Source organism: Carassius auratus, chromosome 20 (assembly GCF_003368295.1).
Source record: "Carassius auratus strain Wakin chromosome 20, ASM336829v1, whole genome shotgun sequence".
NCBI classification, from domain to species: domain Eukaryota; kingdom Metazoa; phylum Chordata; class Actinopteri; order Cypriniformes; family Cyprinidae; genus Carassius; species Carassius auratus.
Window position 1 is genome coordinate 3,095,896 of NC_039262.1, and position 17,273 is coordinate 3,113,168.

At 34.2% G+C, this 17,273-nt stretch overlaps 2 protein-coding genes across 2 annotated transcripts; one reads left to right on the forward strand and one right to left on the reverse strand.

Moving 5' to 3' along the window:
• Nucleotides 1-55: 55 nt before the first annotated feature.
• Nucleotides 56-5,646, reverse strand: LOC113120556 (interferon regulatory factor 4-like). The gene is made up of 8 exons (XM_026290426.1): nt 5,405-5,646; nt 4,871-5,057; nt 4,331-4,416; nt 4,107-4,212; nt 3,903-4,010; nt 3,156-3,488; nt 842-948; nt 56-751 (listed from the first exon to the last, which is right to left on the reverse strand). Exons 1-8 carry the CDS (start codon nt 5,576-5,578, stop codon nt 584-586), a joined length of 1,269 nt encoding a protein of 422 aa, XP_026146211.1. The 5' UTR covers nt 5,579-5,646; the 3' UTR covers nt 56-583.
• Nucleotides 5,647-14,485: 8,839 nt separating this feature from the next.
• Nucleotides 14,486-16,415, forward strand: LOC113120558 (proteasome assembly chaperone 4-like). The gene is made up of 3 exons (XM_026290428.1): nt 14,486-14,744; nt 15,978-16,053; nt 16,218-16,415. Exons 1-3 carry the CDS (start codon nt 14,592-14,594, stop codon nt 16,337-16,339), a joined length of 351 nt encoding a protein of 116 aa, XP_026146213.1. The 5' UTR covers nt 14,486-14,591; the 3' UTR covers nt 16,340-16,415.
• The last annotated feature ends 858 nt before the right edge of the window (nt 16,416-17,273 follow it).

Sequence of the window (17,273 nt, forward strand, 5' to 3'; positions counted from 1 at the left end):
TTTGTTGATTGAATATATATTTAATGTAATTTTAATACTTAACACTTCACATTAAGAAATAAGGATTCATAAAATCAATGATGAGCCTTTGTTAGAAATACAGTTGTTTGATTGTAAAGTAGTAGTTCCTGAAATGTTCGTAATCATTGCATAATACTGTATATAGTTTCACATACAATCTTTTTTTTTTCTTAATGGTAGGTCCCGTTTACGAAAAATATTGTGCAATATTATGCGGATATTTTATTCCAACCATATACATTCATTTTAAACAGATGTTATCCCTGAGATGCTGTTGAATCAAAACAGTGCAAGCTAAGAAAATAAATTCTAAAAAATATAAAAGTTATTAATCACACAGACGTCCACATATTTTTTAGTATATGTAATTTATATTTCCTTTTTTTATTTTAATTGAAATTCCAAAATCGATTGATTGATTTTGCACATTCTGTATTAATGCATTAAGTTGCTACGAGGCTTCGCAACAGTAAACGGCCAATACGTAGATTTGGGGTTATTAATATTAACTGTATTTTAAAAATTGGTGTCTTAATGTATTGTAACTCTTTTGGGGTCACTTTTATACGAAGTTGCCGTGTGCCTCATGTCCGCTGACAACAGGATAATCTTGGTGGGCGGGGTAAACCTGCTCAGAGGTCGGAGGTGAAAGTTCATGGGAGTTCCTTGAGTAGTTAATGCCACCCTGCTGGAGGAGGAGCAACAGCTGACGGGCGAACAGTGGCTCCACCTGTAGGACAAGAGAAGTATAGCCACGTTTAGTTGAGTGGAGGCAACTATTGCATCAGAGTGGATGGAGAGGTCAAAGGTCATTCATTACCTGGACCATCAGGGGTCTCTTGTCTGCAGAGGGGTCACAGCACTCAAAAAACAGCTGCACGTGGAAATGCGGAGGAGGACGAGCATGCAGGAAATAACCCTGAAGCTCTGCAGGAACGAATTCATTAAACTTAAAGGGACAGTTCACCCAAAAGTGAAGATTCTGCTATTATTTACTCATCATCATGTTTCAAACCCATAAGACTTTCATACGTTATTGGAACTAATGAAGATATTTAAATTCAATCTTAGATTTCTGTCCCTCCATTGACAGCTTATGCAACTACCACCAGTGTTGTCAAATATATGGTTATACTGAATAATTTGGCTTCTTTAACAATGTTGCTGCAGGTTGTTTTTTAGTGATTCCCCATCCAGCCCCTTGAATGCTATTTTGGGAGAGAGAGAGAGAGAGAGAGAGAGAGAGAGAGAGAAAACACCTAGGATAGTTTTGTCTAGAAGTCTTGAAAGTTTAACATGATTAAATTAATTTAATCTAACATAAACAGAAGCTCAACCATACTTGAAGTGCAAGAACAAACCCCACTGGTTCTTACAGAAGCTCGAACGTGGTATGTATCAGGAGAACAAACCTCATTGGTTCTTAACAAAGCTCAAATGTTGTGTGTAACACAAGAATTAACCTCATTGGTTCTCAAATGTCAAGCAAGCATGCTTGGACTTCCCTTTGCAAAAACGGGTGCGTGCGTTGATAAATGTTTACATGTGAATAAAGCTTAATGATCTCTTTATGAACCTTTTGAAGCATCAACGTGCTAATCAGTGCTGCCAGGTCCACAAAACAAAATCAGCCTAACTGCTATTCAAAACTAGCCCAATCGTATTTCTTCCATGATTTATCGTTCCAACGGGGGAATGCCTTCATGTAAATAGCATTCCGATGGGTGGCTCTTAAAGCTGCGGTAGGGAAGTTTTGACGCTCTAGCGGTTAATAAACAGAACTGCTTGCGTCTTGCGGAAGAACATCGTAGCCGGAACTACTTCTCTCTGTTTATGTCTATGAAGAATCACAAAGGCACTGGGTTACTCCGCTGCGGTACCCCCGAAGCAATCTAAAATAGTCTGAATATAAACACTTATTATAGATGTACCCTAGTGATTCAGGACAAGCTAAAAACACGGTTTGGAAAATGGATTCATGGTGTACTCGCTTATTATGTTCATTTTTCTACATTTTGAACACAAACAAAGTTACGGACCGCAGCTCTGATTGGTTGTTTCTTACCGGGAGCGCATGACTTTCTGCAAATGGCAATAGGACACTGGGAGGAGCCAGAGGAGCTTGATTTTTACACAGATTATCTGTCTCATATTCTACTGTCAGGACATAATGACAGGTTTAACCCTTTAACTGCCCCACCAAGAAAAAAACATTTTTTGTTTGCATTTCTTATCTCCTTATGTCATTAGTTACCACACTCAATGTATTTTTTTTTCCAACACGTCCCATAATTTTTAAAACATTAGCTTAGCTTTTCTACGTTTACCATAAAGTGACAAATCAACCATTTGGTTGAGCACGTTTTTGAAAAATTATTGAAAACATACTAAAGTTTTTTCATGGCACCAAGTAAAATAATTTTGTAAAGTTAGGGCTCTTACAGTGTAATATGTCAAAAAAATATGCTTACCTTGCAAAATTTCACCAAAAACAGTTTACATGGCAGGAGTGATTTCTTTCTCTCTGACATCCATCAAAGAAGAAGTGTTGTGACAAATGCTGTTGATTTTTTTTGGCTTAACATACCTCTACCAGATGGTAGAGATGGCTCAATCAGCTTGAATTAAGTTAGGTACTCCTCTCAATAAAATATAGTGACTCAAAATGTGCTCAACCATTTGGTCGAGTGGCAGCTAAAGGGTTAATAAATATGTAAAAAATATATTTTTACAAAAGTTCCCTACTGCACCTTTAAATTGGGACTGTAGATTGCTTTTACCTGCAGACTAGAAACAACCCATGGCAACAGTGTAAAAGTAGCCCAATTATTCTGTAAAACTCTGGACTTGGCAACCCTTAGTTGTAGTTGATAGTTGTAGACTGTCAGTGGAGGAACAGAAATCTCTCATGTTGTATTCACACCTGTCTTTAAAAACTGAACTCAAGTTCTTCAACACTGCATTTGGTCCAGACCAAAACATGTGAACTATCGGACTTCCCTGGTGTGAATACACCCTCAGGTTTCATAGATGAACAAAGGTCTTACGAGTCAACAACAACAGTTTTAGTGAACTGTCCCTTTAACTACTAAATATATTAAAATGTGGTTTAGTAGTTGTAGTTCCATTCTAACCTGTCAGGAAGAGCTGTGTGTCCAGTAGTTTGCTGGTCTGCTCTTGCTCTAGTTTGCAGAGTTTGAAGCTCAGGTTAGCATGCGGCCCGTCGCAGTAGACCCTGCACTGACAGAAGCGTCGGGCGTACAGTCCGTCGGGCGTCATCCAGACCAGGACGCCCCCCTCCAGCACTCCTCTCTCAGCCTGGGGGAGAGGAATCAGCTCCGGGCCGCCCGGACCGCTGTAGGTCCAGTTATCATCATGCGGAGCCAGCCGACAGCCCTCGGAGCTCATGACGGTGACGTCTGTGACCGGAGTCTCACCGCTGAACACCGTCACCTGCAGACGGGCGTCTGGAAGAGTCAGAGACACGTGAGAGAGATTCCAGGCAGCTTTATAAGACGTTTTAAGTGATTACTGGGATATTTGATGGTTGTTTTTAGGCTGTAGTTAATGCTTTCATGCTCCGTGCCGCTCATCAATATCAATTCCAAAACAGTGGACCAATCAGAATACCCGGAGGCGGGGCAAGGGTTGCAAGTTTTATGTGTTTTTAGACACAAAGGCTCATTCTGTGGGAACGGCCACTAGGGCATTTGTTAGTACTTGCTAGTCTGTTGCTAAAAAGTCATTGTTAGACGGTTGCAAGGTTGTTTGTTTCCAAGGTGTTCACTAGGTTGGTGCAAGGCAGTTGCTAAGATGCTTCGAGATTGTTGTGTGCTAAGAATGTTCTAAGTGATTGCAAGGGTTAATTATTGAGTGTGTACCTGACAGTGCCATGGCCTCGGCTGATTTCATGCTGGCGTCCAGAGTGAACGGAGAGGGATGCGACTCAAACGTGTTACAGCTGTAGAAAGAGCCACTTCTCTGGTAACCTACACCCCACCCCCCCCCCACACACAAACACTTTACTGCAAATGACTCAATACATGTTTTTTAATTGAATACAAAGCGAGAGACAGGGTAAATACCGGCATCCCAGCATGAGTTATGGCTGAAGTGAACGTCAGACAGAGAGTTCTGCTCACACAGGAAGTCTCTCCAGCTCCTGTCAGCAGCAGACAGGAAGTTACACACCTGTACAGAGAGACAGACACCGGGACAGATCACTACTCTACCGGTTTCATTTTCATGACCAGATGTTACTTTATAGTTTAGTAGTAGTCTGCAATAAGCTTTTTTAGGTTAGAGTTACCTGACCCTCCACAGGTTCATGTGAAGGATAAAACGGATAGTTATGGTGACCCGAGCTTGAGGAAACATTCTCATATGATTTTGGTGCTGAAATGAAGAGGAAAGTAATTGCTATTTAGATGTGTATTAATTTATATTTTTATAAATTAAATATATGTAATAATGTTTTGTCTATATATTAAGTCTTATATTAAATTATCTAGTAATAAATAAATATATAAATAAATGCATATTTAATAATATTAATGTATATTAAACAGTATATGTAGAACATTAATCTATCTATAAATAAATGTATATTTATTAAATAATTGCATATATATATATATAAAAAAACATTTAATTTCAATTTCATTTATATACATATATTCAAATATCTACATAGTTATAAATTGCATAATAAATGTTTTCTAAATTATTAATTTTAATTTATTTAGTAATGTAAATGTGTATATGCATACAGTATTTACATTGTCATATTAAATAAATGTAATATTTAAATGTAGTATATTTACATTTATAAATATGAGTGTGCGTTTACCTCTTTTGGTTCCTTCAGGAATAACGCGGTAAACTTTAAACGGTTCTGATACGTCCAGCTGACTTCGGCCCACCATCTCTTCGAAGTCACTGCTCTTGTTCAAAGCACACCTGAGTCTGGTTTTCCAGGTGGGAGGATCCGGTTTATCTATTCCCTCGCGATACTTGCCCTTAAACAGAGCCCAGGCCTGATCCAATAAACCAGACTTCTTTAATAAACCATTAACATAAATAATGCTGAACAGATCTCAATTGCATAAACATATGAATGAACAGCAGGTGTTTATATGCTTAAAAATGCCAGAATGCCAAAGCATATAAAATGCATTAAAAACAACTAGCATTAATTGCAAGCAAATAAAAAAAAATATATAACATAAATGCATAAATTTTGATTTGAGAAAACACTTGATCTTATTTAAATTTAATTTAAATAAAGCAAAATTTTGATGCATGCAAATGCAATTTAGAATTGCTTTTTATATATACACTGATGATTATTTTTTTAAATGTACCTATATCATAATATGCACACCTTGAAGAGAGCGGGGTCCTCGTCTCTGTTGTAGTCCTGCTTCCCTGCGTGTTTCCACGGGATGCGGAAGACGGTCCGCTCTCGATCCTCCCAAACTAAGCCGGGGTATTTCCCAGTGTCCACCTGCTCGATCAGCCACTGACGCAACTTCCCGTTCCCGGAGCTTCCCGACATCCTTGCTGTGATGCTGACTGTGTCTTCAGGAGAGAGGCTGCTGACAATTTGGTTTTGATAACTCGTGTACTTCAGTTTTCACATGTGATTTTTCATAATTATTTGCCTTTTTATGGGTGGAGCAACAGATGTGGTGCTCGAAGTCATGAAAGTTCACACACACACACACACAGCATACTGCCAGATTCTGGAAGATAAATTCTTCAAATCTTTTGCATATAACGTTTGTCTTTTCTTCACCTGTTTTTTCCTGACCCAGTGAGCATTTCGTTGTCCAATGGTCACGTCTTAACTTTGCAATTTCTGTATTGCAGTCATTTTGAATATTTCTCATGGGGATTTATACATTTTTTACTTTTCAGTCTGAGTTAAACCTCTTTTTTGGCTTATTTTATCAGTAAAATAAAACATGCCTAATAATACCGCACTCCTGAATGCAAGGATTTTTTATTACAATTATATATCACTCATAAATTATTAAATACAAAATTGAATAGTAGTTATTAAGATTATTGTGGTTCAGAATTGTGTAAATGTGCTTGTAAAAAAATATGATTAGAATATCAGCGTGCCTAATAATTGTACAATATAGATATAGTTATATTTATATATGTATACACTATAAGGTATATACCTTTATGTCATTATGAAGACTCATTTTCACAGTTTTTACTATATTTGACCGAATCTCTATGTTCTGAATTAATGAAATGCAGGTTTCTGTGGAGACCATTAAGGGAGTTTATTAATATCACAGATGATTATTGCTCAGTCTTGACCTGAGAGCATGACAGCAGCAGTTTGAAGCCACAAATTCCCCTCGGTGTTAAATGACAGAGCAGTTTTTGCGGCGTGTGCACCTGTGAGCGTTACTGCTCCTTATGCTATGACTGGACGGGAACACGAGTCCTCTGGGACTGCGATTACTCAGCAACACACACACACTCACTCACACACTCACTCACTCACACACACACACTCACTTACACACTCACTCACACACACTCTCTCACTCAATCACACTCATACACGCGCACACACACACACACACACACACACATTATATTTTCTGTATTTTTTTTTTTTTTTTGATGACTCCTCTCATCCCCTGAGGTAACAACAACTATATTGAAGGGCTTTTATATACAGCATTCAACAGGCAACCTTAATAATAAATCCTTTTATAGTTTGTGGATTTGCTTGAGCTAGAAAGAACTACTGAACATAAATAAAATGTGCAAAAGGATTTTGAAAAAATACCCTTAGAAAGAGCTACTGCATTACTGCATTCAAACTTCCAAACAGACTAAAATGATTCGTGAACCAGCTCCGAACTCCCGAACTGACTCAAATAATTCGCGAACCCGTTTTGAACTCCCAAATTGATTCAAATAATTCGCGTTCCCCAAACTGACTCAAATGATTCGCGAACCCGTTTTGAACTCCCGAATTGATTCAAATAATTCGCGTTCCCCAAACTGACTCAAATGATTCGCGAACCAGCGCCGAACTCCCAAACTGACTCAAATGATTCGCGAACCCGTTTTGAACTCCCGAATTGATTCAAATAATTCGCGTTCCCCAAACTGACTCAAATGATTCGCGAACCCGCTTTGAACTCCCAAATTGATTCAAATAATTCGCGATCCCCAAACTGACTCAAATGATTCGCGAACCAGCGCCGAACTCCCAAACTGACTCAAATGATTCGCGAACCCGTTTTGAACTCCCAAATTGATTCAAATAATTCGCGTTCCCCAAACTGACTCAAATGATTCGCGAACCCGCTTTGAACTCCCGAATTGATTCAAATAATTCGCGATCCCCAAACTGACTCAAATGATTCGCGAACCCGCTACGAACTCCCGAACTGATTCAGATGATTCGCGTTCCCCAAACTGACTCAAATGATTCGCGAATCCGCTTTGAACTCCCAAACTGACCCAAATGATTCGCGAACCCGCTTTGAACTCCCGAACTGACTCAAATGATTCGCGAACCCGCTTTGAACTCCCGAACTGACTCAAATGATTCGCAAACCCGCTATGAACTCCCGAACTGATTCAAATGATTCGCGAACCCTATGAACTCTCGAATTGATTCAAATGATTTGCGATCCCCAAACTGACTCAATGATTCACGAACCAGCTCCGAACTCCAGAGTGACACAAATGATCCGCGATCCCGCTCTGAACTCCCAAACTGGTTCAAATGATTCACGCTCCATACTCCGAACTAGGAAGAATTAGGAAGCGTGCATTGTGAAGAGCGCTCTGAAAAGTGGCAGTGAAGGCAAAGGATTAAAACCTCTATTAAAACAGATGTCCAAATGAATGTACCTGTACGCTAAAAGCAGGTTCTGGGCGCACGGAGAGGTGAGGTACTCTCAAGAGCTATATTTGGAAGCGGTACTGAGTACCTGTGCTTATGGGACCACTTAAAGCACTGGTTTGACATAAATAAATGTCTTTTCCGACTTTCATTATGTGACATAAATTATGTATTAAACTTTCTTCAACATCATAAATTCATATCCTGCATATACAAGAACTTTATAATCAGTTAACTTAGTTTTTATTTTTTACATTTGGATAATAGATACATTATTTTAAAAGTAGACATTATTTATTTTAATGTATTTATATTTCATTTTAATTTTCAATTTATTTTAGTTTAATTATAACATTTAGTTTTTATTCTATTTATTTATTTTAATTATCTCTTTATTTTAACGCATTTATATTAATTCCGTTTCTATTTTACTTTATATTTTTATGTATAACTCCTTTATTTTTTTTATAACAAATATAACTATAATCAGTTAACAGCTTAGACTGGTTAATATTTATTTATCTAATTTATTCAAAATGCAAACTATTTTCCCAGAAATGTGTTACATTTTGTGGTTGATGGCCAGATATTCAAATTAATCCCGTCATCTGCAAAATAAACACCTGTTAAACTCTTCATAAATCATCCGTTCAGTACGAAACTCTTACAAAAACAAAACAAATGTCAAGTCATGAAAATAAAGTCATTGTGGTGAATCTGAGATTTCTTTGTTGTTTAACCTGAAAAATTTTCATGAGATTTCATGACACCTGCGTGGTGTGAAGAATGAAATATTAGAGAAATGGAATATGGATGGTGAGAAATTATGATTTATTTACACACACTTGAACTTGAAGCTCGAAAGTGACACATTTAGAAAGATTTGACTTGCAATTGATTTCTGTGAAAGCTCAAACGAAAAGAGTCGAGAGTGAATGATTTTTTCTGCTTCTTTTTTGTATTTAAGGAAACTGTGAGATTTTAGGGATGTTGGTACAAAAAAGAGGAAAGTCTTGAAAGATTGTGGACATACGGACATTAAACTCCTTTCAGAACAAATATATGATCATAAATTCACACATAAACCTGCATCACAATCATTCACCTATAGAAAGCTTTTCACACACACACACACACACGAGAACGGCTTTGTTTCGATTGGTGTAATGACACTATATGAAACTGGTATGGTTGCTTCAAATGTATATTTTTGAACATGTTTTATTCAGTTCACATCTTAAACCCGGCAGGAAAGTTTCTCATTTACCAGCGACCTTTGTGCAAGACTTAAATTAGAATTAAAAAACATACAAAATATTGGTTTCCATTAAATAAAAAAATGATAAATTATTTTAATGTTTATTAAAATATGTATTTTTATTTTTTTAAATCGTACACATTATATATATATATATATATATATATATATATATATATATATATATATATATATATATATATATGCATTTATTTATGTACTGTAATTGCAAATTTAAATGCAAATTTGCTGAAGCAGGAAGATGCATCTATTAATAATTTTAATAAAAAATTATAAAAATATGGTAATATATGATGCATATAGAAAGCTTATTTCTAGATCTGTATATGCAACTATTGTATCTCATGTTTATGATATTTCTGTTGTTTAAATGCAGTTAAAAAATACACATATTCCACTTTTCTGATTCATTTGGACATGTCTTTGTAATTTTCCGTCTGTTCTGATTATGAATCATGGACTGCATTATTTTGCTCCTTCAGGACTTCATGGAAACAGACCTTTTCTACGTCTTTCATTCAGACTTTCTCTCGCACACATTCACATCTGTGCAAAACTGCTTAGAAAGTTACAAAACATGAGACAGCACTTTCTTTTCCTCGCCTGAAAACAGGGAAAGTTTGATTTCACTTGTGGGAACTATAGTGAAACATGCAGCGCTTTCTTCAAGAATCACCCGATGAAGAGTTTCACAGCGTTTGTTTTCAGAAAGACTGAATGTTTTCTCATTTCTGCTTGATCTCGAACAGGACGAGGACGATCCAGAGAAGAACAAATCTTCAGGTTACTCCTTCAATATACATCTGTGGGACTTAATCACAGATTAAAAGGGGGAGAAAGACAATAAATGGAGTACTGTATGCTAAAGAACTTTTCAGTGAACAGTCCTTAGAAGAACCATTTTTATTGTTAGTACACCATTTAAAAAAGGTTCTTTGTTGGCATTAATGCTTCCATTGAACATTTCCATTGGGAAAAATCCTTGATAGTCAAAGATGGATTTTTAAAAAGACAGAAACCGTGGTTCTAAGAACTGTTTATTGAAAGGTTCTTTGGGGAACCAAAAAAGGTTCTTCTATGGCATCACTGTGAAAACTCCAATTTGGAACCTTTATCATTTAAGAGTGTAAGAAAAGCCCTTTTTCCACTTTAGAGATCTTCTAATGGAATGTAAAGACTATATGGACCTTAAAAGTTCCTCATGGAACCAATCAAACACTAACGATTCTTTATTGGAATTGTTGGTTCCATAAAAAACCTGTAACATCAATGGAACATTTCCATTCTACAAAATGTTCTTTATAATGGACAAACATTCTTTAGATTATTAACACGAAGAAAAGAAAGGTTCTTCTAAGACTTGATCAATGAAACGTTCTTGGGGAACCAAAATGGTTCTTCTATGTCATTGGTGTGCTGATAAACCCCCCTTTGGGACCTTTATTTTGAAGTATGTTTTCTTTTTGTTCCCCAAAGAACATTTCAATGAAAAGTTCTTAGAAGAACATTGTGAAGAACCCTTTTCCACTCTACAGAACCTTCTGTGGAATCTAGAGACTCTATGGATGACAATAAAGCACTTTTAAGAGTGTTTTCTGGTTGCATGAAAAACTCAAGAATCTCAGGATTACAAAAAGAGATTCTTTGAAGAACCAAACATTGAGAGATTTTCAGAAATCAAAGAGAAATTCAGAGATTTTCAGAAATCAAATGCACCATTTCCAAAACAATAATTCGATTTTCTCTATGAAAACCCATTTGGAACCTGTATTTTTATTTCCTAATTCCTGCATGTCCATCATTGCTTATGTGATTCATGTGAGAATAAAACAGATCATCCTAATTGGACCCCTGCAGGCCTGTGGCATTGATTTAAGTGTGCTGTTAAAACACCAACAGGTCGTGCTGCTGAACTCAACCGCTTTTGCCTTTGCCCTCATCTGTCCTCAAATACAGCAACAGCTGCTGCTATATTCTTTCACACATGCCAAAAAAACACACACAGGCTTTTCTCATTTGAACTGAAAGAAAAACCGGAAAACCAACAGTTGCTAAAAGAGTCCAACACCTTGTCCCAAAAGCAAGAAACAGTAAATGTCCTAATCAAATATGCTGTGTTAGAGGAAGCCAGAAGCTGTGTACATCGGACAGATGTTTTCAGGCCTGAGGTTGGGGTTCGGCCTTCAATCGGGGCTTTAGAGACAGATTTAACTAAATAATAGCAAATCAGACTTCATTTAATAAATGCACTGGAAGCCAATTTAGGTTTACAACTCATCATAGTGAAAATAATGTCATGCATTCTCAAAGAAACCACAGCATGCATCATGCACAAGCCTTGCTTTAATGATACATACAGATTGTAACAAAATCTACAACCTGCTTTTCCCCAAATAAATACCTACATATCCAAATATACTAAATTAACATGTACCAAATAATCATAAATATTTGTGCATATATATATATATATATATATATATATATATAATATGTTTTTTTACATATATCATGCACATTCTAAAACCTTTCAATTTCAAAGTATTTAAAAAGAAAAATACAAAAACATAAACACCGATTATTATATAATTGTTATAATAAAGTTGCATGTACAGGCCATATCGGTCACATATATTGTTGCAACACATAATGCCATAAAAAAACATTATATGCACATATACACATTTTACATGGGGATTTAATATATGTTATAAACATGTTTAAGTATGTGATAGGAAAAAAAAAAGTATCTTGATATGGGGCAATATATTACATTTCCACATGGGACATGTTTTTTTTAATGTGTTTTATTTCATGTAAACAGTGCAAAAAGTGCTGCAAATCTGCAATATAGCATGCCTGGAAAATAAACAGAACTTAACATCCTAACATCCATCTTTCTTTATTGTCTACAGTACAGAGTCAATTAATTACAGAAACAAGAGGACGTGCACATTGCAATGGAAGATATACAAAAGCATTCATTGAGCACAAGGTTGTGACTAACCAACAAAAACATGGTTAATAAAAATAAAATAAAAAAAGGGTTTCAGGGTTTCTTTTCACTTGTGCTAATAGCTTGTAAATGTTGGATTAAATTAGAAAAGATTGCAACACAGAAGCATTTCACGAGAAATCTTTGACACTGACACGTTGACATGACACTAACCCTCACAGAACAACGTCTGTAAGTCAGTAACCAAAGGCCAATAACTAGCTTGTGCACGGAGGGATACACAGTGACAGCGCACATTTACTAATATACTGACTTTTTTACTTTTTGAGCAATAGTGGAACTCAGAAATGAATCACTTTGCCTTCTCGGGCAACAACGTTATGACTTGATGACTCGCAATGAAAAAAACACTGCAAGCCCCCAAAGTTAGTTCACTTAATGAATTGTATTTCTTAACAACAGCTTTTGATTATTTATAACATGTTATTAAAGAAGATTTTCCTGTGCACTGCATACACTGACGGCTGTTATTCACATTGGAGACTAAGAAAATATCACGAAAATCCCCTTCAATTCCCCCTGCACTCTCTGCTGTACACACACTTCAACACACAGATGTAAACATTCCTCTGTCCTGTCAGTGAATGATGGCTCTCGAGGGACGCTCAGGGGCCAGAGACTCGATCGGGGACGGCCCCTCGGACAGATGCATGCAGCAGATGATGTTAATGAAAGCCTTGAGCCACACGCTTTTCCAGAGCTTTCACACGCGTGCATCAAACGCAATCTGATTCAAGACTCAAGCGCATCTGATCCTGCAAACACAGAGGAAAAAACGTTTTGTTGTTGTTTTGCAAAAAATATATTACTGCAATCGTCTGGAAGTCTAAAAAAAAAAAAAATAGTCGAATACTAATACTGTAGTACTAACTTGTATTACTATTATAATGATGGCAATAATAATAATAATGCAAAACCCATTTATTTAAAGACCACATGTATCATTAGTTACCTTAATTCTTTGTCAATTTGAAATGTTTTTATTAAATATTATTTCTTTCTTTTTTTTGAGTTACATAGAAATAATGAGAATGCAACAAATGAGGAGATTGTGTTTTATTTGTGTTTGTTAAAAGTGTGATTGAATGATGTTAGTTCTCTTGCACAACCGTGTATTTTCTATAAAAATTAAAATATGTGTAAAAACAGTTATGAAGAAGTAATGTTGCAATCCTTTAAACTCTCGAGTGAAGCTGAAGTCAGTGGATGTGAATTATTATCACGTCACATGTGACACGTTTTATTTAATGTGACAGAAAAAAGTAACACTAGTGACATCTAATTAAGAAGATAAGACTAAATTGTAACTTTTGGCATTCAATGAAAGCAGTTAGTGAAAGAGCATAAAGATAAACTGATCTTCACTGGCAATTTTCATTGAAAATAGCATTTTCTAAATATCTTCTCCAAGATATCACAGCACATGTTGTCAATCATGGTATACTCACTAGTTTAATCCATTCTCTAACAATAAAGTCGATTACACCAGTGACTTCCACTAAAGAAAGAGATAAATGAGTACGTTTCTGGTAACTGAGAAGAAACAGTGGACTTCACATGGGCCTTTATATATATATATATATATATATATATATATATATATATATATATATATATATATATATATATATATATATATATATATATATATATATATATATATATATATATATATATATATATATATATATATATATATATATATATAAATGTATTTTTTATGATGATGAAGGGGTTGAAAGAGAGCAAAAGTTTAGTCTTTTCTTTCACACATGAATCATAACAATATTATACTTTTTGGTACTTTTTTTTGCCATTTCTGGAGCTCAAAAACGTCAGTCACCATTCACAGCATCAACTTCAGCTTCAGTATTCATTTTATATATTTTAATTATTATATGCATAACTATGTTTATATTTAAATCAAAGTGGATGTCTTAATATTTATTTAATAATAATTATATATATATATATATATATATATATATATATATATATATATATATATATATATATATATATATATATATATATATATATATATATACTTTTTTTTTTGGCTTAATAACGTCAGTCGCCATTTACAGAGTCAGCTTCATTCATTATTTTTTTTATTGTATTTATTTATCTAATTATAATATTCAAAACTGCAATGTTTCTATTTAAATGAAAAAGGATGTCTTAATATTTATTTAATTAAAATATATATAAATATATATATTTTTTAACTCGCGTTTTTGTTGACGTCGATCGCGCGCCAGACCGGATGGTGACGCTGCAGTCTCTCAGCGAGCGGAAGTGAGGAACAGATGCGTGTTTTTGTTTGGGTTTACTCTCATTATGAGGTTTTTCTGTGCTCGCTGACCGTCGTGTGAAGTTTTATCGGGATGGAGCCCATCGTGGTCCATGATTTCTCGGAGAAGATCATGGAGCAGCTCGTTCATTTCCATGTGATGAAGTTTAGCGGCGGGTTTTTCCTCTGGATCGGATCTAACAGTCCGCTTCTGTCTAATCTTGCCCTCGCCCTCGACACTAAATATGTGAGTCCTGCTGATGCTAACACACAGAAGTTACAGAATTAATCATAATCATACTTGCATACCATTGTGTTTACATATTTGGTTAGTTTGGTATGTTGTTAGTGTATTGTAAACTTATGGTAACGTTACATCAGTTGATTTTTAGTTTATTATTTAAATATAATTATTTGTTTTTGTTTATTAGTATTATTAGTGTATATTAATATTTAGAATTCGCTTTCATTATTGTATTTTCTGTTTGTATTTTAATGTATATTTATATTATCAGCGCGGACAATAGTGAAGGACTTTTTATTCTGCTATAAAATGACTTTTATTATGTTTTCGATCGCCTGTACTTTATAAGTGTTTTTCTTTATAAAGCTTAACTTAATGAAATTCCAAAGCATAATACTGCACTACGTTTCATATTAAATATAATTTAATACTTACTTACATTAGAAATCTAGTACCTTGCTCAAGTTAAAGTAATTCAAAGTTTTAGTTAAGTACAAGAAAATACTGTATCTTTAATGCTCTAAAGTATTGAAGGTGAAAAACTAATTTATTTATCAAATGTAGTACAGTAAAAAAAATATAAAAAAGTACGACGTAATGCTTTGTAATGTAGTGAAGTAAAAGTTTTCCAAAGTTTTGTCAGTTTTATATTTAGCCGTAATGAATTTCATTTTTAGTTTTAGTAATTTTAACACTTTAGCAACAACTTTTTTTTAAATATGATAATTATATTTAATTTAATCTGTATAAAAAATGTTTTTTGTTTTAGTTAACAATGACAAAAAAAAAAACATTTCATTATTTAATTTTATGCTTTTGTCATTTTTATATTTAGCTTGAATATATTTTTTAGTAGTTTAGGTTATTTTAATACTTCAATTTAAACCTAATTATTTCAATTGTATCCCAAGGCAACATTTCCAGTTGTTTAAATTTTTTTATGTAACATTTATATTTAGTTTTCGCTTTACTATATATATACGTATATACACATATAAATATATATATATATATATATATATATATAGATAGATAGATAGATAGATATATATATAGATATATATATATATATATATATAAAAAAAATTTTTGTCTTTGTCTTGTTAACAATCGTTTTGTTATTATCTTTGATCTAAATACACACTATGGTGAGTTCTATTGTAAAGATGAAGCCTCTCAAATGGAAGGAAGTGTTTCCTGCAGGCAGCTCATGTGTTGTTTGTTGTTTTTTCCCAGGATTCAATGCCTCTGTCCGCTCTTCTTCTGGGTGACACGTCAGACACGACTCCAAGCTCTCTTGCACAGAGACTCAGTAAGATCTGCTTTAACTGATCAGAGCGATCCATCCTTCTGCTTCAGTCATTTATCAAATCTGAATGTTTACGACAAAACTGTGGCAGAACTGCTAAAAAACTTCATGTTGAGGAACCTAGTGTTCACCTACTTTCTAGCATTTATTATTCTCTTTTTTTTCAGCAAAGAAGACGAAGAAGCAGGTATTTGTAAGTTACAGTTTACCCACGACGGACTCAAATCTAGCGCTGCTGGTGGAGAACAGAATCAAAAAGGAGATGGAGATTCATCCTGACAAGTTTTAAACGTGTTGTTTTACCTGAAACTTTTCTGTTTGCTTTTTTTTTTTGTACATGGTTCAATAAATCTAAAGGAAAAGTATATAGTTGTAACATTATTATTTTGTGTGGTACGTATCCAGTTATGAGCTGAATTTTAAACATAAAATTTCCAGAATTGAAAAGTCATTGGAAGTAATTATTACAATCCTTAACAGTTTATGCAATACAAATAGCTTTTTCTATTCTGCATGCAATGCATCACAAAGTGTGGGAACTCTTTGTAAGGTTGTTCTTGCTATAAGATATAAACTAAAAAAGTACATTTATTTTTATTGCACAATAAAAAAAAGACAGAATTAATAGAAAAAACTTTGTTAGCTTAATTGCAAGAAAAATAATCTGAATAAGATAAAAAGTATCTTTTTTATTAATGTAAAATTATTTTTTTATTCCGTCAGAATTGTGAGATAAACTTATTACAATATAAACAATTACGAGATTATAACTAACTAAAAATTGTGAGAAAGTCACAGTTACCTTTTTTTATTCCGTAGCAGAAACAAGCATATGAACAATGCAATATACTGTAAGTATTTTAAAAAAAAAACAGTATTTATTTATAAGAGCAATGTCTTCAAATGCACTATTAACATGTTTGAAACTCATTTAATGCTAATCGTCAAATACAGAAAAATACACTGATGCTTTACAATGTTTCAGTCTCCTGCGTTTGAGTGAATCCAGGTCATGTTTCATGCCAAATTCATAATTATTTGTAATTTTTTAAATACTTAGGATTTGATTACATCATGAAACTCTTTATTTATAATTTTTAAATATATTCTTATTCATAATTATTTTATTTTTTGTTCAATGGTGCTTGACAATTTTATTTTATTCTTTTCACATTAAAATAATATTTTTAGTCCTTAAAATAGGCTTAATTTTTATTATTATT

Coding starts and splice junctions, on each gene's coding strand:
- LOC113120556 (XM_026290426.1), bottom strand. CDS start 5,578: ATGTCGGGAAGCTCCGGGAACGGGAAGTTGCGTCAGTGGCTGATCGAG. Junction 4,011..4,106: donor TAACTCATGCTGGGATGCCG/GTATTTACCCTG, acceptor GGTGGGGTGTAG/GTTACCAGAGAAGTGGCTCT. Junction 752..841: donor AGAGACCCCTGATGGTCCAG/GTAATGAATGAC, acceptor CTTGTCCTACAG/GTGGAGCCACTGTTCGCCCG.
- LOC113120558 (XM_026290428.1), top strand. CDS start 14,592: ATGGAGCCCATCGTGGTCCATGATTTCTCGGAGAAGATCATGGAGCAG. Junction 14,745..15,977: donor TCGCCCTCGACACTAAATAT/GTGAGTCCTGCT, acceptor GTTTTTTCCCAG/GATTCAATGCCTCTGTCCGC. Junction 16,054..16,217: donor CTCTCTTGCACAGAGACTCA/GTAAGATCTGCT, acceptor CTTTTTTTTCAG/CAAAGAAGACGAAGAAGCAG.